This window comes from Micropterus dolomieu, linkage group LG04, assembly GCF_021292245.1.
Source record: "Micropterus dolomieu isolate WLL.071019.BEF.003 ecotype Adirondacks linkage group LG04, ASM2129224v1, whole genome shotgun sequence".
Lineage (NCBI taxonomy): Eukaryota > Metazoa > Chordata > Actinopteri > Centrarchiformes > Centrarchidae > Micropterus > Micropterus dolomieu.
The window spans coordinates 17,157,121-17,179,592 of record NC_060153.1 but is presented as its reverse complement, the minus strand read 5'-3'; the positions used below and the strand labels follow the sequence as shown (position 1 = coordinate 17,179,592).

The window sequence follows — 22,472 nt, the reverse complement described above, 5'->3', positions numbered from 1 at the left end:
GCAAAGGTCCCACAAAGGAAAGAAACACAGGTAGGTAAAGAAAAGCTGTTGAAGGTCAGAGCCCTGTAGGCCCTGTGAATCATTGCCTGGTGTCAGCGGGCCTTATGAACCTGAAGCTCGGCCGTAAATTGTGGAGAGATCCAGGAGAGACCCTCATTGTGAAGAGCTCGGACTGGCCCATGAGGAGATTCTATTTCTACACTTTATCAAAGGTCTGCATGAACACGGGGACCGGTTACACTTGCATCATGAATCCTTCATAACAAACAATAGGCAGTGTATAGATCTATTATCAATATTGTAATACCATGATTTCCTTTAAAAAAAAAAAAAATTCCTGTGTGTGGAGTTTTAAAAATGTGTACAGTTTAGATTTCAACACATGGAGCCGATTACAGCACCCACAGCTGGCATAGATATCTTTGCCATTACAGAAATAAAGAGTTGAGTTCCCATCAAATGTATATTTAAGAGTCATGTGGGGTCGAAACACGGGAGAAGTGACAAGCTATTGCTTCCAGGGCCAAAATCATTTGCCTTCTCGCTTACTTGCAGTGGAACTGGTGTAATTCTCAGTTACAGCTCTCCCATCAGCCATTCAGGTTCAGGTTCATATTATTGGAAACAATGACATCAAGCTGAAACGACGAGAAGAAAAGTACGCCAGTCAGAGCATTAGAGCAATGATCTATCTCTAGTTCAATACGGTAATAGGAGAGCGGGCTAAAACAATTCCTTTCTTTCTCTTCCCCTCTCCCATCGGTGTCAACCAAACATCTGCCATTCCTTCCCAGCAGAAGGGAAGGTCGTTTGTTTCCACACCGAGATCACTCATCTATACAACCTCCGGACTTGTTTTGGTACGACTGCTCAGACAGGATATTACAGGATAGTACAACGCCTTATTTTCCCAACTGGAAGACGGTCATCAGGGTGGAAACGGACAATAACTGCCTGTACTGTAGGTGTGTGAGACAGCTCCAAATACACCACATAAATTAAGAATACTGAAACCTATTCATTTTAACTTGGTGTTAGACTGTAACAATCCCTCTGTTGAGATGTACGCTTTATCAAATTGTTTCTTTCTAACTGTACAATTCACAGTTGCCGCAGGCTACATACGTAGCCATGCATTTATACTTGTGTGTAGGTGTGTCCGTCATTCTGCAATTACACCCCCAAACACTAGTCTACAGCGTCCACTGTGTTGACTTTTGCCGGCCAAGCAGGCTAACATAAATGGGGGTAAAATTGTATACATGTGGCTGGTGTAGCCTTTTCAAATAAAAAAAAAGTAATAAGTATAAAGTAATATAGCCTTCTTGGAATTAGCTATCTTCATTGAATCTAAGTAGAGAGATAGCTCTTTCAGAAAAACAATGAAATGTGGGGTGTTTTTTAAGAATTTACATTTGTGTAAAAAGTACTTTGCTAAAATGATCAGGTTGTTGTATAAAAATTCCAGTTTGCTGTCCTCCATTATAAGACCCAATCTAACATTACTATAAGTCAAGGCTGGTATGGTCAGATTACTATGTAATAGCCAATCTTGGAAGTCCTCCCAAAATAATTCATTAGAGTCAATGTTAAATCTTTGTCGTAAAAATTCTTTGCAGGGATATATGTCATTCATTATTTTATAATGTACTTCTTTAGCTTTAGGTGGTATAGGGAAACTGAGGTATTCACATCTAATTCTCTTAGAGGTCACAGAGGTGTATTTCTGCAATATATATTTTCTTTTAAGAGGCGATGGAAAACATTTCTTGGTTAGAGATGATCTTAAAAACTTGTTATTACATTTCTCATCCAAAAAAGAGCATGTTTCAATAGACAATGTGGGAAGGTTAAGTACCATCGGTGTGTATACTAAGGCCCCTCTAACCATTTGAATAAGAGCTTATGGAATTGCTCCGATCACAGCCCAGTATTCTCTACTAGTACATATTACTCTGTATTTATTTAAATCATTTAACTCATCATAGTCCAGTAGGTTACCTCTGTGATCCATTAGATGTTGAATAGACCATATTCCCTGTTCCATCCAGTTTTTAAAAAAGAAAGACTTTATTATTCTTTATCAGAATACATCGATTGTTCCAGCCTTTTCAAATGTTACCAACCGAATGGATCACATTCTGATAGCGAAACGAGTCATTTCGCTCAGGTTGCGACAGTCAAATATATTGATTCACTGTGTTACAGCCGCCGTTTTGGCCACTAGTAAGCACGGGGTACTTCCGGTCGGCTCGGAGGCATTGCGAGGCTACCCAGCCGACCAATCACAGAGCTTACGGTCCGCGTCAACATTTTTGAGGAGGTGCACGTCAGGCGACGGCATAGCCTCTGCGTAGCCCTGTAGCCTACGCCGTCGATTTGACGCAGAAGTATAAATTGCACTTAAGTTCGTTAGCCTTGGGGAGAGATATATCAAGTCTACCAACGTCACTAAGTGTCTGTGACAAAGACACCAGTGCCTTATCCACAGTGTCACTCACCCTCACAACTCCTTTATTATTGCCGCGGGCTGAATTATCCACTTTCGTCTTTTATCGACAGGCAGTTTCTCAACTTTAAACTTTGCTTGTCAGAAGAGGAGCTGACAGGCTAATGCATGTTCTGGGCTCATTGTCAGCGTAAACATTAGAGATCTAACGATTAAATGAAAAAAACGATAGGAATACATGTGTACGTCCACTTTGTAAGGTAACACTCTTGGGCCTTGGCCTATTAACTGCTGTAGTCTTCTGACCGAGATGCATTAAAGGATCTAATTGTTCACTGGTTGACAGATGATCGTCCCAAAGTCTTGTGTCTCAAGTACCGCCTGTCTTGAGCTTAAAAACAGTCTGGAGCAACGCACTCCCTTCTGTATGACACGTTCTACCTGCGATGGAAGCTGTTTATGCACTGATGAGAGGCATTTAGCCAGAAATAACTCAAAAGCGCCATTATCTCGGAGCAGATCTGATTCCACAACACAAAACACTTACAGTTTTTTAGTATTTAAGTAGCATGAACAGAGAGATCACTTTGCTCTGCGGGATGTATGACAAAAATAAGTACACATGGTCGTGACCTGAATGTGAGGTCAAGTGCTCAAACAATGGTAGTTTGAGGGCTTGTGTGCTTGTTACTATGTCAGTGCTGTGGTGGTGTGAGGGAGTATCACTGTCCAGCAAGTTACATGAGGCAAGTCGTTCCATTGCAGAACAAGTATGTCTGATTGCTTTCACATGTGTAATGTGTCTGGAATGTTTTTTTGACGAATATGTACAGACGCACATGCAAATTAAACCTTACCATTTTGTTCATCCAGCTCATTGCCAATCTCCTGGCCCATTATCTTCTGTCGGCCGATGACAGCTGCTAGAGCATCCAAGCCAGCGTCCTGGGCTGTGAAGAAAGAGGAAAGAAAATATATGACTAGAACAAGAGAAAAAGAAAGAGGCAAACAGTAAGAGCAGAGAGGGTTATACAATGACAGACAGCAACATGGACAGAAAGAAAAATAGATTAAATTGTAAAAATAAAATAGATGTGACATATGAGTACACAATAATCTATGTCAAATTTAGCAGTGGGGTAGGCTGAACAATAAATAGTTCTCCAATGAAAAAGCTTATTCAAAGAAGGGAGCAGTTACAGTATACTGTATTTTGTGATATAATGAGGCAACTATTTGGGAACTAGGACTGACAGGCTGTTGGGGTCCAGCTCAGCTCACACTGCCACATGTGAGTCATTCAGTACTTTACCCCACTCAGCCTTACTCCTGTTATTATAACTGGGGCAGGCCAAGGTGGAGAGGAGAAACAGTGAAGCTAAAAAAGAAGAGTAGAAAAGAGAAAAAAAAAAATAAGACTTTGCCTCTGTTGGTTTCCAAGTTTGACACACTCTGTACCACTGGAATTTTTTTTATGACCACAGGTTCAGACACTCACCATTACCCAACTCCACCAGAAATCCCACATGGGACTAGAAACCTCTGTGTGGTTTGGTTTCACTGTCTTAACAGGAATCTCTGATCCCAAATTGACAACAACCAGAGCCGTAATGGAGACATGGCAATGAAGTGTCACATGGAGTCAGGTGAACTAACGTCTGGGTGTTCAAGTCATGCCAGAGCCATTCAGGAAACAGAGAAAAAGCAAGCGTGGGCTTACAATATGTTTTCTAGATGAGAATTATAATGATCACCTTTTATGTGTTAGTATACATCAGCATGGCCAATACTAGTTCAATACAAATCATGATGTGTGTAGAATACTTACCACGGTTTATGATGGGACTACCATACTGTATTTGTAGGAGAGGTACGTATAAGGAAAAATATGAGTCACAAATATTATCCAAGTGATGCAGGATATTACTAATGCTATGCGTGGTTGCTATACCCATATTTAATCTTGCCAATTTGATACTACAAAGACAATGGACAAGGAGCCAGCACCTTGGCTCCGCCATCATCGGTGTGTATGTGTGAATAAGAGGCAAGTTGTAAAGAGCTTTGTCTTTTAAGGTAGAAAACCAGGTAGAGAGTGCAGTCCATTTACCATTTATTCAATCATGTGTAATTACCTTCAATGATTCGTTGTTGCTGCTGTTTGATCTCTCCAAAAGATAGCCCTTTGGTCTCCTCAGGCTCGTTAATCAGCCAAGGGTTGGCCACAACACCTCGACTCGCTCCTGCCCCTTCAGCCATCAGTGTCGACCTGCGAAACATCATCAGAACAATACTTAATTTCCAAAATGCTTCACAGCAGCTCTTCAATTATTTCTTTAAAATAAAAAGATAATCTTTTAAAAATTTTTAGAGACCTTGAAATTGAAAGCAGATGACAAAAGTGCCCTTTTTGTCAGTCATCGTGCATCAGTGACTTTTAGCTTTATACGTAAACTTAGTTTGTCTGGTTGGGGTAGGAGCACGATGCATATCTGTACAACTCTCACAGCAAACACATCTGTACATGGCATGTTGCCTTTTGGATACTGTTCTCTTTTGAACACTTTGTAACAAAAGAACCTTTACATCACACAGGGGGGGAAAAAAAGGTATTTATTTACTAATTTTGTCTTTTATGTTTTTTAAATGAAAAATACCAGGTTAGCTTGCGCAGTGTGTGCATTTAATCTGTCACAGGACTGTGGACTGCTGGGGAGGTTTGGCTCTGACAAAGTGACAGGCCAGAGAGCTCTGTGCTGTACTGTGCTGTGCTAAACAACCGTTGTGTGGTTCAAAAACTATTCTTCTGCTAATAGCTTAAAGCTGTGTTTCAGACCCCCCCGTGGCCGTCTTGCGGTGACGGGTTCAGAATCTCTGTGTGAGGCTAGATTTATCCATGTCTGCTTTGAGCAAGTTGTCTGCTGGTCAAGCCCAGGAAAAGTGACCTGAGCCACATGTAAGTTTATCAGTGACTAAGGAAATAATAAAACTACTATACTAAACTGGTTTTTCTGTGGTTTTAATGTCCAGCTAACATAATTCTGTTTTTCATTGGTACCAATCTTTCAAATTCAAAAGTGAATGCTTTTTTTTGGTTAATCTCTTTTTGCATGACCAATGCTTGAAACTACTTTTGTCTCACCCAAACACATGCTTCTCAGTGTGAAGACTAATTCAAGTTAGTTTTTGAAGTGGTAAGTAAAGCATTGTGAGCCCACAATGCGGGCTAGCTGAGGCTGATACCATCAGAGGAGTAGGTGAGACAAGGCCTTCGGCCTAATCGGTCTGACATGTTTGATTACTATGAGACTGTGTGCCAGCCCTACTCTTCCTCCATGCAAGTGCCCAGTGTGTGAAGATCCAATTAACCAGTCAGTGGGGAGCGCCAAATCAGTCAGGCACATCCCTTGCACTAGACTGCCGCCATTGGGGCCTGAACACACAGGTCTGACTGATTGAATGACTTGGACAGGCGAGATTTAACTAATTACTACTATTTCCAGTGCAATCAAATACAAAGGAAAGGTTAGTGAATAATGGAGTAAATGTGGTCTGAGGGGTGATGGGGTGAACTGAGCCTTTAAATGTAGGCGCCACGTTCTTCTTTTGCTTAGTCTGAAATGGAGATGCTTGGACTGCAGTGTTTCAGGGATAGATTAAAGTCCCCTCTGTAACCTCTATCCATTTTCTCCTACCCAAAGTTCTCACAAAAAAAAAGAAAAGAAAAAGATCGGCTTAGATTATCCAAGCATGGCCAATCCACCCCCCACCCACACATTCTGTCCTTACAGACCACACAGTGGGAACGGGCTCGACCCACAAATCCAAATTACCCACCACATATCACTATTAAAGTTAGGTCTCACTGAGCAAACTAAAAATCATACAACCACATGATTACAGTTTGCCACGCTAACTTATCAGCAAATGTCATTTAAGATTTTTTTTTTAATAGAGTCTTTTATGTAATTGGGTGTGTGGTCTGTAAAAGGATGAAAGCCTGTGCAAAGCACCACTAAGCAGATCAATCCCAAAACCAAAGCTTGTGAAAGCTATCAGAGAAAGGCATACCATATCAAGGCATCAATAAAAGTGGTTCTCTACGGATCTGATGAAACAGCGATACTTGGTTTCATTCTACTGTCATTTCAGATATTGATCAAAAAACAACTATGGCCATAAAGTAAACATTATACTATACAGGAACTGCAGTTTTTCTATGAATGCTGAGCATCAACAATGTAAAAACAACATGGAGGTGCCATCTCGCAAATACAGATTTATAACGGACATGAGAAACCAGAGGAAGTTAACAACATGACACTTGTTTCCTCTTCCTGTCTAAACAAACATCACCTCTGACTAGGCCAAATATTACACAAAGTAATTGCTGCCTGCTTCCTACGGTTTTCAAAGCTGTAACATTGACATGACATTAGATGATGAAGAGGATATAAGTTGTGGCATCCAGCTCTTTGATAAGCTCCACAAGTGATAGAATAAATGCTCAGTGGAGAGTTATGATGAACTGTAAACACACTACTTCCATCCCTGTTCATCAAGGAACACACACACACACACACACACACAAATTCATATGAATCTGTGTGTGTGTGTGTGTATGTGTGTGTGTGTGTGTGTGTGTGTGTGTGTGTGTGTGTGTGTGTGTGTGTGTGTGTGTGTCCATTTCACGAGGCGCCAAATGTGTGATCAACAGTGCAAAGCGAGCAGATCTCCTAATGAAAAAGAATTAGCTACGAAGTTAAGCGTCCTGTCAAAGTGGCAGACAGACAGACTTCCTTCCGATTGCTAGCACAGGAGAGGTCACGGCACATGGGTCATACCGGATGTACAAAGACTTTCACAGAAAGTTAGTGACCGGTGACATATCATCAAAGCAGAGAACAGATCCAGTGACCTTTGTGGTCAAGGACATAGACAAGAGAATGAGGATTCATTATTTTTAATTGGGCAACATGTACTAGATATTAAAAAAAAGGATCTCAGTGAGGAAAAGTACGAAATTAAAGGTGGCATGTTCTGAGCAGGATGCCCCCCTGAAGCATCATGGGGTGATGTTTGGTTTGGCTGTTTTGACAATTATTGACAGTGACAGACAGAGACTCAGGGTTCGAGAAATATTCCACAATTTTCCTGAACTACTTAATCAACAAGCTGGCTGTCCCAGATTTTTTTTTTTAATGAAAGAGCTCTGAGAAAACAACCAGTCAAGACTACTTGAGAATAGAGTAACTGAGGCAGCAGCGTGGCTTAGTAGTTTAAGAAATCATCCTTCATACATATGAGGAAGGTTCATGCTCAGCGGTGATGGGCATTTGCTGGTGGTTTCTGTGGTTAAGTCATCACATCCCTAACAGCTTCATGGGGTACAAATGAACTACTGATTCATTGAAGTGAAGTAGCACATTGATCATAAATATGTTACAATTCCCCCAAAGCTTTTAAATTAATTGTCAAAAAGTAGTCATTGTGGGATTCCACTCATATCAGAAGAGAATGCTTGATAGGATTTGCAAATACTGACTTTCTTACCTCTTTCTCTCATTTGGGGTTAAATAATTTGCCTAGATTTTAATACCTGGAAGGTTCAGCTTCAGTGATGTCTCCCTTGAAGGTGGCATTGAGCTGCTTCTCTCTGGTTAGCAGGTCATCAATAAGGTTCTGCCTCCTATCAGCTTCTGGCTGCATTCTGATGAAGCCAAGTTAAGGTCATGAAAAGGTCAACATAACTTTAACCACCTTCAGTGATAGTGGACAGAGGATGCTCCTGACACTTATCATTGGACCGTTTGTAATTAACCCATGAGCATAGAAACCTTTCTAACAATAATGACATAAACAGAAGGGCAGTTCTTTTCAAAACACTCTAACGCCCTCTATAGGAAGACAACTGCTACCACAAATAACCCAAACCGTCCAGTCCAAAATGTAATCTCTATCTCATGACTTCCACTGCCTGGAGCACTCTCTGAAGAAAGGATACATACGCCGAGTCGACGATGCTCGCAACAAACCCTCTTTAAGCTGGGCAATACTCTGTTTGAGCTTCTGCAGTGATGCCCGTAGTGTCATGTTGATCTGAAAAGACAGAGGATATTAACACACCACCTATCAACTAGGGAAATCTGACTGTTTCAAGAGAAATTTTGTAGGCAATGCCACTTTGTAACACCTTACCTTTGCAGGGTTGCCCCCTGTTCTCTGCTGTCTGTTCCGTTCATGTATATTTTCTGCTATTTCCTGTGCCAAGCGACAAGTGGCATCATAATTCTGCAACCTATAGATCAATGAATGGGATAGGGAAGTGATGTAAAAAGTGACCTGTCATTACTGACTCATGACAAACAGCCGCCACAGACATATTATGGAGCAATATGGAGAGATATTGCTCAATGCATTGATCAATGTGGTAATGAACAAACCAAATGAATGAATCACTGGTCTGTGGATTTGTACAGGATGAAGACATCTGACTTATCTGTTTTCTCAAGATGTGCAAACCACAAAAAACAAGAATTATATTTTAAGAATATTTTACAATACAATGCACTAAGTACCAATTAGTTTGGCTAGTAACTTGAGCTCATAATGTTCAGTGTTTAGACGACCAGAGGGCTTTATGTAACTCGGTCTTTTTTGATGCTGGAGTTTAATGTTAAGCAAATCTAACATCATGGTGTCTGACAAGAAAAACACCTGATAGCCTCTAAAGCTTGAGTTGCACCATTATAATGGAATACAGCGCTAAAATATTGTATTGAAGGGTTACTGTGATATCATAGATGAGTGCAGTAAAATGTCGGAGAATGAGCACAAGCTTTGACGTTACATTGATAATGTGACATTTTTAGCATTGCCTTTTTCCTCTTTCGATTGTTATGCTAACGTTTCAAAGTTTCAATCTGAATAGTAGACAGAAGAATAATGACTTACTGCTACTACTACTCAGATCCAGAACTGCCATACTATATTATTCAACACATAAAGAGAGGATTTTGTAATAGCGTATTGAAAATGCACGTTACTATATTGGATTAACGTTGATCTGTATAGGTATGAACTAGCTACCAGTCCCACTTTAGCTAGGAGGATACAGAAAGAGTAGCTTACTTTCAGGGTACTGTCATTTATTGTAGTTACTAACACAGTTGAGTCGATTTATTGTAGCCGTCCAACACATTACTTACCACGGATCCTGAGACATCACGATAAAAGTTAGCTATGAAGACAATATCCACTGAGTTAGTAATAAATCCGGCAGTAATCACCAGCAAACTGTTTCTTGTTTGGGTGTGACGTCACTACGGCATACTGCGAGGAACAGTTGACTCGAGGGCCGCGGCACTTTTCACTATAAGTAAGGAGGAGCTTTACAACAATCTATGTAAAACATAAACAAGTCGAATAAAAATTGTTATCACGTGACAGTTTACAACAACTGATAGATAAAACCTAAACAAGTCAATATACAAATAAAGGAAAAATCAATTAGGCATCACAAGGTAAAAGCTTTTTTTGTAAAAGTGTGTTAAGAAGTGAGATAGGCTAAATGCAGACTATGTGAGCCTCATCTCCTCTGGTAGATTGTTCTAGAGTGTAAGGGCCCTGACAACAAAGGCACTGTTTCCTTTGGTTTTTAGCCTAGACGTTGGAATAGTTAGCAATGCCCTACCTGAGGATCACAGTCTGCGTCCTGGCTCATAGGGGAAAAAGCTCTGAAATATGGAAAGGAGCCAGCCTATGCCTGACCTTATAAGTTATTACACGGATTTTAAAATCAGTCCTAAAATCAGAAACAGTCAGCCAGTGCAAGGATGCTAAAACCCGGTTGATATGGTCAATTTTTTTGCTACAATAAAAAAGTCGAGCTACTGCATTTTGGACTAATTGTAGATGGTTAATTGATGAGAGTTAGTAACAATAGGCAACTTGAGGCAGGATAAAAGCATGGATGAGTTTCTTCAGGTCTCATCCATGATTCCTGGCCAAGGGCTTAGCATAAATTGCTAGTTCACTTGGTTTGGAGGATTGTTCTTACTGTATGATAGTCAAACACTTACCAGTAGTATATTTACTTTGAGTATTTACAACCTGCATGCAGCAAAATAAAAATGTACTATAAGGAATGAAATGCAAGGATATAGGGAATAGCAGGAAAAGTGGTTTAAGTAGCTAAACAGACCTAAAGTGATGTTTGTAAACAGTACATTTTTCAGATAGTCCTCACAGACGTTGTCCCAATACGGGCCTCCATATGTTTTAACTGCTTTTGACTTGACTTCACCTGTGAATTTGTATTGTTCCACAGCCTTCATGGAAACTGACACATAAAAACAACAGCATGCTTTCTCCACTCATGGGGCTAAAGAGTTTGTTTTTCAAATCCATTAGCCTACACGCTGAGCCCACATGTGAGATAAGTAGGCTACTTGCAGAGGATTTATGTTTCATAACCAAACAGTGGTGTTTGGATCAAAACATAAATCTGTTGTGTAGAATAACACGCTTTAGAAGACTTCTTGGAATAGACTCATTTGGAATTCTGATGATACGCAAAAAGCAGTTTCAGAGAAAGGCTAACATCTACATGATTACCCTCCTTGTTTCTGGTGACCTTATTCTGAAAAAAAAAGAATGTTTAGATAGGTGTCCCTGTAAATTTAATTTCAAGCCATTTTGACAATTCTGCTGTGGAAAGGGATGTAATATATAAATAACAGTTAGGTACATTGCAGTGAGCAGGGTTATTGAAAGGATACTTGGTCAAATCATGTGTTTTAAAAGAAGTGCCATTGTTATATCATGTGATCTAGAAATTTTTAATTACTTGTTTGTGATAACATACTTCTCAGAATGAGACACAGTCTGTTGACAAAGTTAAAACAGGAATATCAGCAGAACTTTTCACTTTCAATGGAAAGTCACCACAAATCACCACAAACAAACCATACCACTATAGCTTACCTCACATGGCCACTGCCCACAAGCTTATATAAAGCCCTGATCCTCAGAGCATGCTGCTCGTAGCAGGAGACGCATTACCTTCCATTCTTGTTCTTCTTTGAAGAATAAGACTTGAGATGATTCATGTTTCAAGAGCGCCAGAGTTCTCCAGTTGTGGAAACATGAATTCAGTTTCGATGCGCACACCCTCTGACAGCAGGCAAAGGTCTCACTCTTATTACATTCTGGAGGACAACAAGGACTATGGTGTGCAGACACAGATGGTGGAAGCCTATCTAAGACCTCGTTCCAGGTATGTTTTCACTTTCAACTTAAAGACCTGTGCTGTTTTTATAATCTAATAATTATTACAAAATACACGAGTAATACTGAATCAACTCCTCCTCAGGTCCTTTTATGAGATGTCAGAGCCTAAACCAGACTGTGATGTGGGAAACTCAACAAGGTGCAGTCCACTGAGTAAGAAGGCAAGCTCCCTACTTCAGGATAAAGTGAACAAAAAGGAAAAGAAAGAAGGGCATGGAGCTGGTTATAGGGGCACCCCTAAGAAGGCCAAGCCTAAACCAAACATGCACTCGCAATCAAGAGAACTTAATGGTACTTAAATTATGTTTTTATAATGGTGTTTATTATAATTTTTGAAAATCTGAGTCTATTCACACTGCTTTGGGGAGAAAAACGAAATGTATGTTTGCATATTTTGTTCAGGCAAAGGCAATCTCAAGTCTGTGTCCATGATCACCATCTCTGAATTGGACAACTGGGAAATTATCTCCAGCTCAGGCATGAAGTATGGACAGTTTGTTGACTGGGAGAAAATTGATCCTGAAGCAGCACAAAGATACCAGCAGATCCTGAAGAGTGATCAGCAGCAGCTGAAAACTTTGGCCCGAGAAGGATTCTGGGCCATGCCCCACACGCTAAGAGCCAAAGCTTACTATCACATCATCCACAGCATCATTACCAGGTTAAGACTGCCACGGTGAATTTCATACATTTCAAAGTTTTAAAAATGTAAAATATTTTCTGCCATGAAGACAAACATATATGTATTTGGGGGAACAGATTTACAATATCAGCGTGTGCATTTGAATTTTATCTGATGTGGACTGATGTATCTGCAGTGGGTCTGTCACTCCAGATAGAGATATCTACTATGAACTAGTCAAGAAGCTCTTTGGAGAGCAGAAAGTCAGCACCCATCCAGTCCCAGAGTACATGGAGGCAGAAGAAATACCAAGGTACGTTTATGGGATAATACTGGTTAATTTAACACAAACATGTTGCTATAAAAAAATTTCAGTGATTTAGATAATGTGTTCCTTTTTTTACTTTAGTGGCCCCTTTAGTGGGATATGCTTCCTAGCCCGATTGGTGACAGTGATCAGAAATGTAAAGACTAATACTTTTACAGTGTTAAAAAAGTGTTATTACTGTGCATTCAAGCTGCACTGGATTGAATATGACCAAGTGAGTTGTTGCTTGTTCTTCCCCTATCCAGATATTGTCTCAATAAAGCAGGCCTGAACTCTGTTAAAAAGATCCTTCTTTGCCTTGGCATATCCTTCCCCGACATGAACTTCTGCCCCATCCTTCCTGAACTGGTCTCCCTCATCCTCCACTTCAGCCAGGACGAAGCAGAGTGTTTCCACAGTGTATGCCGACTTATCTGCTACAAGGACCCCAACAAGCGTTACATCGACCAGACCTTCCTCACCTACCGCGCCTCCTGTATGACTTTTGGAGACCTTGCCAACAGGTGTTGCAGAGGCATCCGTAAACTGATTGCCAGCTCTCACCAAAACCTCTTTGAGTTCTACTCTGACTGGATCATGTGGATATTCGCTGACCTTCCGTTCACATACGCCATCAGAGTGCTGGATGTCTACCTATTGGAGGGCTACAAGGTCCTCTACAGGTTTGTTGCTGCTGCATTGTCACGTGTATATGAAACCCTTCAATCTGAATGTGTGATTTCTCACGACGTAACCATGAAAGTTTGCACATAGGAGAAACAAAAGAGTAAAAGTATTTTACAATCATTCTTCGCAGGGTGGCACTGGCTTTGCTCAGCCTCTACAAAGTATCTGTGTCGTCTCGAGTGGCAGACGTGGAGGACTTCCGGACAGATATGAAAAGTTTTGTGCAGAACATAGCTCGCCACTACACAGCAGAGAAGCTTCTGGAAAGATCCTTCATGATTCCGATGGCCACACGGAGACAACTCAACCTCCTGTTCAACGCCAATAAGGAATCCCTCATGCAAAAAGGTGTCAGCATACACCAGAAGAGGTGGGTCACTACATATTATGTTTTGTAAAGGGTTTTTCATGAGGTGTGTGAGATAAAGAAAAAAAACTGCTCACATTTATCTTATTTCAGTTTCATATTCTCATCATAGCTATTTCTATGTTCCTAAAGGCAGTCGGTTGCCACGGAGGACTTTAACAACTTTACCTCCAGCGTTGTGACAAGGACTGAGATGAGAGTGGTCTGGGCCTGGATACCTGAGCGCTTTGCCCTTTTCAGTCCCATTAGGCTGTTTAATACAGCTGAACACGGAAGGAGCCTTTCTTCGTAAGTAACCTTTGTTGTGACTTCAGTCCTTTAGAAAAAATTCATATTTGCATTATTAAACAAGGCCTGGTCACTACGGCTCAATGGCTGCTCAACACCATGTCCCAGCAGTGAAAAACATTCTCAGATCTAGTTGTATAACAGAAGCAGAAGCGGCGTGTTTTCACTATCAACATGTTGTGTGAGGGTCAAGTGACTTACAGTTCAGTGGTGGAAACTGTTGTTGATGTGGGAAAATACTGAAACTACTAATCCCTAACTGAGTGTTTAACTGTCTTTTGTTTTGTAACACGTGGTTTCAAAAAAAACAACAATGCTCCATATAGAAAGTTATTATTTCTAAAATAAAAATGAGGATGCTAAGAATTCTGATTAAAGTTTTCGTTTCTTAATTGTATATCCACCTCAAAGAAAACGAGTGATTCTAGTGTCTATTTTTCCCCGGACATCACACCTAGTGTTGTAGTCAAGACCGCCCAAACCAAGACCAAGTCAAGCCAAGACCAGAGTTTATCGAGACCAAGACTTTTAAGGGCTGAGCCCAAGTCGAGACCAAGACCGAGTCAGGACCAAGACCAGTTCCCCACATTACACGACACACAATAAAATGTGGAACGAGACGAGGGAGGGGTGACGGTCTTTAATGGTAACAACACATTTTTAATTAGGGTTATTGGTTGCATTTGAAGCAATAGGTTTTACATCCAATCAAATTCAAATACAAATGAACTTTATTGGCATCAATGTATAGCAACAATATTGCCAAAGTAAATAGTACATAAGGACAATTAATTACAATCACTGTTAGGATGTTAACAACATAAATCAGGCAATGCAAAAGCAATTTATTGATATTCCCAAAGTTATGGTTACTGGTCCTCAATGTCCGAGACCGAGACAAGACCGAGTACAAATGCGGTCCAGTCCAAGACAAGACCAAGACCATCAAAAAGTGGTCTCGAGTACTACAACACTAGTCACACCATCTTGAATTATACAAACAACAGCTCTTGAGTGAGTTTCGGCTATACACTAGTTTGACACTGAAATATATTTTAATTGTTAAAGTTGCAATCTTGTCTTGCAAAGATACAAATGTTCTCTTCCAATATCGTATAGTGCAGATAGGCTGTAGTATTTTCATGTACATGCTTTTAGTCATCAGTGACACTGCCTGGTTGTATATAGAGCAGTTTATGGGTTTATGGAATATTAAAAGCAACAAATGGTTGTGTTTTTTTCTCTCTCATATAGATTCTATTCACATGTGGAGGGATACGAACCAGCTGTCTTAATTATCAAAACTGTGGATGAAGAGGTAACATCAGATAAAATAATGAATATTGGGGTACATCTGATTTTGCTATATATGCTTTCCTGTTGATTTAACCTTAGAGTTAAACCTAATATGTATTATTGATAATAAGTAGTTTGTGGAATACAGTTTGTATGGTACTGAAATATTAGTTTATCTCATTTCTCAGGTATTTGGTGCCTTCCTGTCAACAGATATGATAGAAAGAAGAAAGCATGACACTGAGGGACTTGCATATTTTGGAACTGGGGAGTGTTTTGTATTTATGGTGAGACATATTCCTGCTTTCTTCTTATTGAATTCAACTGCTGCGACATGCATCAAGTTAGCGGATTTGTGTTAACTTATTTTAAAGTATCTTTATTTTCATTAGTTTTAACTGTTTTTGTGTCAAACAAGAAATTTGCTTACTCGCTCAGCTTCGTCCCAGCATGGAGCGCTACCAGCAGGCCATGGTCAACATTATGACCCCAGTCACCTCCACCACAACTCTGACCTGTCCTGCTGGAACCCCCCAGGACCCCAGCTACCTGACAGTCCCCTTCACTGCTCCATCAGAGGAACCCATGACTGCCGAAGAGCCAATGAGACCCCAGGAACAAGAAGCCTCCATGTTCATAGCAGGCAGTGACAGGGAGCTCATTATCGGTATGTCATTTGAACATATAGTTAGAAGAATAGAATGGGTCTTAAAAATGTTTAGTCAGCGCTGATGTAAATGTCCTCTCTTAGGTGGCGATGGGGGCCACGCGCTCTGTCTACAGGAAGATCTAGTGAAAGGATACTCAGAGCCTTGTGACACATTCAAGAGCATCCCACTCTGCAAGGGACATTTCAAGATCCAGGCCCTGGAAGTGTGGGGCATCCAGAACTCTATTTCCTTTTCTCACAGTATTCCCTCTCAGTAAAATAACGGAAGACGCCCCTTTGTAACTACTGTATGTATCTTTTGGAAACACTGAACCAGTTTTTCTTGATGCTGTCAAGTTTATTTTGATGTAAATAATTATTTTGTGAAATGTACGTGTATGCACATTGTGAAGAGCAATCGAGTGAGACTTTATTTGACATGCTGTCTACATGTCAAGTCAACTTTTTTTGTACAGACTTATATGACCTACATAGTCTTACTGGACTTTACAAGCCCACATGAACAATGGTTCCCAGGTGAGGAAAGCTCTCTTGCAGTAATGAATCGAGAATTAGCGGGAGAGTGCTATGTGCACCGAATAGGTTCATCATAATTAAAATCAATCACAGAAGGTTTATTAATCTCAATCAAAGGGTCATCTTAACTGAAAAATTACAATTCTGGTTTTACCTCCTCTGAAGTCTACTGATTTTACCTTTCCAGGATGTATGTAATCGTACGTCTACAGGGTTTTATTATTACTATTATAATAATTATTTTGCAGTTTATCAGCATTTGTTGATACACAATTAAATTTCATCTATTTTTTCTAATGTTATTATCAGTTGTTTGTCTTCTCAATGTCTCAATTAACATTATGTTAGACTTAGGCGATGGGGTTCTGGTCCTAACTGCCAATCATCACTTACAGTAGGCTACAGTACCGACCCATTTTGCATCTAAGGTTTATGAAACTTTTGCTGCGTTCAAAGGATATTCGGAACTAAGTTAAAGAGCCCCCCCCATTTAGGATATGGCATATACAGACAAACCAGGCATCTTATCACATCTTTATATCATTACATCTTTACATCAAGCAAAGAACACAGCGGACATCAAATGACAGAAGGTATTACACACCTAAAAAGAGCCAACAAGGCAAATAATAAAATAAATAAATAAATAATAAAAATACTAAAAAAGTAAATAAGGGTAGAGCTACCTCAAATCTGCTTAATAATGAAATCAATTTAAGAGCTTTCTTGTTTTTTACAAGTTTCAGTGACTTATTCATACATTTTATCTCATTCTTCCAGTGGTACAAGCAGGGTTTAGTCTTAAAGAACCTACATTTATGTATAAAGGACTTCCCCAATAGCATCACAACGTTAAGAACAAAATCCAATTCCTTGTTTCCAACAACCAAACCAAACTTTACTGACTCTACTGTCAATGGTGACGACACCATCTCCATGGACTGTAGCCAGCTCCACATACCATCAACTCAATATTGCCGTATGCTTGTTCAGCAAGCTGCTGCGGCTAACGTTAGCTATCTTTAAATGGGAAGTAACGTTAGGTTACCTTTAAAACGTTGCGGACACACGATGTGACAACCTTCGGTTTTAAGGATTATTTGAGAGGTGGGACTCAATTTTATATGCCCTATTTAGTCTCATACGGCTTTGTTAGCTAACGCGACAACAACGTTAGCTTCAGCTAAGTTAGCTAACGTTACCTAGCTCTTTCTGCCTGCATCGCATGCGTTCCCCAGATAAACAGTCATATACCCTCAATTTTTAATGCCACTTCAGCGACAAAATAGCTTGGTTTAACCATACAACGGTCGGGGTTTCTCTGTCACGAGAAAGCCTGTTGAAACTCAACTAAAAAACATTTCATCTTAGTCGCCCTGCCCATTTGCAGATGTTCCATGCATCATGGAACTGTCTTAACATACAACACCTGTTTTTTTCTGAATTACCTCAGTATTCTTTCCAGTTAGAGAAGCTTTCTGTAACGCTAGCTCAATAACAACCTATTACATTTTTACAGTTTAGAATTGATTCGTCTCTAATTCCCTCCACCCTCATCTAATAAATCACAGTGCTGATGTGCAGTTTGATCCCTTACAAGTCACCATTATAAATAGCCAAGATGAATTGCTCTTTGGATCATATTAATCGCATCTCAACAAGCGATTGTGCTATAAAAATACCCCACAATAGGGCTTTGTCGCTGCTTAACTCTGTTTCAGTGATGCTGCGTATCTGTCAAAGAAGGCCACCTGGTGGCCAGAGGAATATTTGTGCATCTCCTCAACTGGGTTAATCTCCGAGTAGGCTTATTTATCATTCATATCATTTACAGGCCAAGCTGTAGCTAAACAAAAATAATCAAACAGAAAAATTCCAAGTAGGACTGGCTGAACAACAGCTGTATTTTTCTGTTTCAAAAATGCTCACCTGTGGTGTCTTCATTTGCCAACACACCACATTGCTGGTTGTCAACAAGCTGTAAGATTAGGGTAAAGTCTAATATTCTGGATAGCAAAGCTACATGTGAATGGTAAAAATAACCGTCTGACTCAAATTGCTGAACCCAGCCACTGAAAATATGATGTAGTGTAACAGAATCTTGTTGAAATCACATCAAAGTTACGTATTTACACATAGATCTACATCATGACACCAGCTCTTTGGGTTTTTGGGCAGAAATATGCTAAACTGTAAGTTATGAGCTTTCAAGTGTTAGATACAATTTTGCAAGGCTACTAAACAGATACAATAACAGTTCACAGTAAGGAAATATCTGTAATCCGGTGTGTACATTTCAACTTGTAAATGTTGTACTTAGCTATTTCTATACTTTTCAATTCATCATACATTAAAGCTAGACTGATAAATCAGCTGATATTAGCTTACTGCAGATACAGTATATAGGTATCGGTGTATATGTTAGCCAATAAGTTACAAGACATTGCAGAACAGAAATGCCAAACTAGGCCTGTGGGTATTTAGAAACAAAGTATCACTATAGTCACCAGAGAGGACTGACAGGTTGATGGGTCAACCTATGGGTCAAGATTGATTGTTTATGTTATGTCTTTATGTAAACTAAACAATACAATCAGCTGATATATCATTATCAGATATTTTCAAAAAACTCCCAAATATTGATATCAGTTTTAGCCTCATAAATCCAGTGTTGGCCGGGCAATATTGTACACATCTTAAAAAGACCAACACTGAGTCACTGCTCTCCCATTTCTCTGTAATGTAATCTTCTGTTCGTGCCTGTTCATGTTTTTATTTTGTGTGTAAATAGGCTGCAGTCATGGGCCCAGACACTGCATCGGCCCCTAAAACAGAATCTTCAGAGGAAAGTAAGTGTGGATGCTCAAGTAACAAATCACTTATCTGATGCCCAGCACTAGGTGTACATATCCAAAGAAGGTTAAAATCAAGGGCAACTGGACTTGGTTGAAGCTATTCAAAGACGCTTCACCTCTCATCCAAGATTCTTTTTCAGTCCTAGGATTAAATATGTTGTAAACGTGTTACATTGCAGAAGATTGAATGCCCATTCAGTAAAGTAAAATGACCCTGCAACCCTTAACATGGACTACGGGTCTTTGTCACACTGGACTCAGTAGTTGAATTCATCCCTTCTAAAATCCATCCCAGGAATCACCTCACCTGTGTTTCCTCTGTGTATTCAGTTTATTTCAATCATTATGTTAAATTAGTCACTGATTTCCTGCTGAGATTTATTTCTAGTCAGTTTGCTCAGTAAAGTATACAGAAGATATTCTTTGATGTGATTGTTCCTCAGGTCCAGGAGAAGTCGTCATGAAGGTGATCTCAGAATCAAATTCCAATGATGCTTCAACCGCTACTGAGCCCGAGAACTCCAAACAACCAGAGAGCAACATATCAGACAAGTGTTACACTTGCTCCATCTGTGGAAAGGTATTTGACAGACCATCGAAGCTAGAGAGGCACAAACCTGTACACGCGAAGAAACCTAAAACTCTTCATCAGTGTCAGCACTGTGATAAGAGTTTCACACAAGAAGAGAAGCTGATCCGACACCAGAATTGCCACAGTAGGACTAACAAGCACCCCTGTCCAGACTGCGGAAAGGTTTTCAACAGGCCTTCAAAGTTAGAGAGACACAAGCACACGCACTCAAAGAAACCGAAGGTGCCTCACCAGTGTTCATACTGCATGAAGACTTTCAGTAAGCTTAACAAACTTGTCCGTCACAAGCGAATTCACACTGGGGAGAAGCCTTTTACCTGCTCGGTCTGCGGAAAGGGATTCTCCGAGTCGGGTCACTGCAAAGCGCATGAAAAGACGCACGAAGAGCAGCCGGAAAAACCCCACTGCTGTGCCGACTGTGGGATGTGCTTCTTCAAGGCCTCAGAGCTCCGTCGCCACTTCCGCTCCCACACAGGAGAGAAACCTTTTAGATGCACCCTGTGTGAGAGCTGCTTCTCCCGCTCTGAGGGACTTAAAAGACACATGAGGAGCCACACCGGGGAAAGACCATACAAATGCATTATCTGCGGAAAGGGCTTTTATTCTCGTCAGGATTTGAATATTCATGGTTTGATCCACTCAGGAGAGAAACCACATCTTTGCCCCGTGTGTGGCAAAGGCTTCTCACAGCTGGGCAACATGAAAGAACATGAACAAAATGTTCATATTAAGTCCGAGACATATATTTGCAATGAATGTGGGGCAACCTTTACGCGGTACAAGTCACTGACAAAACATCAGCGGACGCACACAGGAGAAAGACCCTATCTGTGCCTCACCTGTGGTCGCAGGTTTTCATGGAGCCATTCTCTTAGCCGACACCGGAGGACACACGCGCACAGACAGATGTCTGTGGATGCATCCAAAGACATATCAAGTTTTGAAGGACCCTCTGAGAATCCTAGCAGTTGAGAATTGAAATCCTTATAGAAAGGACATTTCATGTTCAAATAATTTTCAAACAATTTTCATTGAGAAAAATGTTTAAGCTTTGTGACAGTTCACCTTGCTGCTTGCTTTGTTATTTTTCCACAAAAGATCAGTTAGCAATTCATTGTACATGGCTCCAGTTTGCCTATTTGTTCTCACAAATTTTATATTGATCAAAGCCAAAAGGTACATTCAAAGGCATTGGTGTTTATTGAATTATGTTGGCTATTTGTACTCTTGTGTGTTCCCTTTATGACAAATTTGGACTTAACTTTAGATAGTGTGGAATAATATCTCATATCATGGCATTAATTCCCATTTTTTATTAACCAAAAGATATGTCACAACCAAAGAAGAATTAACCTTGCCAGAAGGCAGGCAACTCTTAATTTGACATGCAACCAAACTGATACTAGATCAAATATTGACCAAATCTCTGCCACCATAAATGGAGATGCCACACTGTAGTCTTTACTAAATCTGAGTAAATGTCTGCCTTCCAAAAGTGATTCACTTAATCTGATGTATTCTGCTACCTCACTGTAACAGTACCACAGAAGCAACACAAACATTAACCAGCACAGGATTTGTGCATGATTCGGTCCAAACCAGTAGCTCAGAGGTTTTCTTACTGCAGCCAATAGAAGGAAATTTTTCTGAATTTTGTTAGCCAGTTGCCCACCATAAACACATTTGTTTTAGTTATTTTATACCAAATCCTTTTTTATAATGAAACCCATAACAGAATGGTTAATGGTGTTCTGACTCAGAGCAGAAAAGTGCTGTTACGTTATTCTCTATGCAGGTATATTCTTTCTCACCACCACTGATTGCAGTGTGGCCACAGAAATGCAAGCTTAATGTGGATTGAAGGCAGTGTGCAGCAGCAGTTTCCCTTTGTTATGAGCTGTGTAAATTGAAATGAATGTAAGTATAATATATTTGTTTTTTTCAGTTTTAGTTTTATATTGATGCATAGCATATACTGTATATTGTGTAGTTACATAATCCATTGATTTTTCTTAGTGGTACTATTTACATACATGGTAGCTTACTGTCTATAAACAGCTGCATTACATAGTGCTGTAGTTCACCACATAGTAACAACCCAATGGGCCCCTTACATTCATAAATACATATTCAAGTAATGTGCTCAAATATTTATAAGTTGTGCCAATAATGATGTGAACTGAACCTTGAACTACATAAGTTATTTTATAGAAAATACAGCTGCCAATAAAGTGTCTTCATAATATGGCTATTGCAATTAGAGCATTTTTTAAATTATGTGTGATGTCTTTTTCCAAAGTACTTGCTACTCCCTCCCCCCGCGTTCATGGGGAGGGTCTGCCACCCGAAACCAAGTTGATTTGGAGTTGGTAGGTCACATGACATGGAAGCTATTGAAATAAATGATGATTTTACCATAACACAGTTTTAACAATTGTAATTTATTGATGGTCCCTAAGCTGAACCCTTGTGGTTAAAAGCGAGCTATCGGATGTGAGCTAACCGCATTTATACTGCCGACACTGGGTGAAC

At 40.0% G+C, this 22,472-nt stretch overlaps 3 protein-coding genes across 4 annotated transcripts in view; 2 read left to right on the top strand and 1 right to left on the bottom strand.

The window, feature by feature from the left end:
- stx8 (syntaxin 8) overlaps positions 1-9,804 on the bottom strand; it is a 50,227-nt gene extending 40,423 nt beyond the window's left edge. For both annotated transcript variants that reach the window (XM_046048326.1, XM_046048327.1), the window contains exons 1-6: positions 9,658-9,804; positions 8,648-8,747; positions 8,454-8,548; positions 8,049-8,159; positions 4,585-4,718; positions 3,307-3,399 (exon numbers count right to left, since the gene is read on the bottom strand). In XM_046048326.1, the coding sequence (XP_045904282.1) occupies positions 3,307-3,399; positions 4,585-4,718; positions 8,049-8,159; positions 8,454-8,548; positions 8,648-8,747; positions 9,658-9,674 (550 nt within the window). In that variant the 5' untranslated portion in view covers positions 9,675-9,804. The remainder of the gene's footprint in view (positions 1-3,306; positions 3,400-4,584; positions 4,719-8,048; positions 8,160-8,453; positions 8,549-8,647; positions 8,748-9,657) is intronic.
- Positions 9,805-11,195: 1,391 nt separating this feature from the next.
- Positions 11,196-16,729, top strand: LOC123970008 (TBC1 domain family member 24-like). The gene is made up of 11 exons (XM_046047849.1): positions 11,196-11,726; positions 11,823-12,031; positions 12,143-12,401; positions 12,559-12,675; positions 12,936-13,352; positions 13,487-13,726; positions 13,856-14,011; positions 15,266-15,329; positions 15,496-15,594; positions 15,746-15,974; positions 16,059-16,729. The coding sequence occupies exons 1-11, from the start codon at positions 11,551-11,553 to the stop codon at positions 16,232-16,234; spliced, it is 2,142 nt and encodes a 713-aa protein (XP_045903805.1). The 5' UTR covers positions 11,196-11,550; the 3' UTR covers positions 16,235-16,729.
- A 716-nt stretch (positions 16,730-17,445) lies between these two features.
- Positions 17,446-22,360, top strand: LOC123969152 (zinc finger protein OZF-like). Its single transcript, XM_046046276.1, has 3 exons — positions 17,446-17,600; positions 19,285-19,342; positions 19,792-22,360. The coding sequence occupies exons 2-3, from the start codon at positions 19,294-19,296 to the stop codon at positions 20,910-20,912; spliced, it is 1,170 nt and encodes a 389-aa protein (XP_045902232.1). The 5' UTR covers positions 17,446-17,600; positions 19,285-19,293; the 3' UTR covers positions 20,913-22,360.
- Positions 22,361-22,472: the final 112 nt, after the last annotated feature.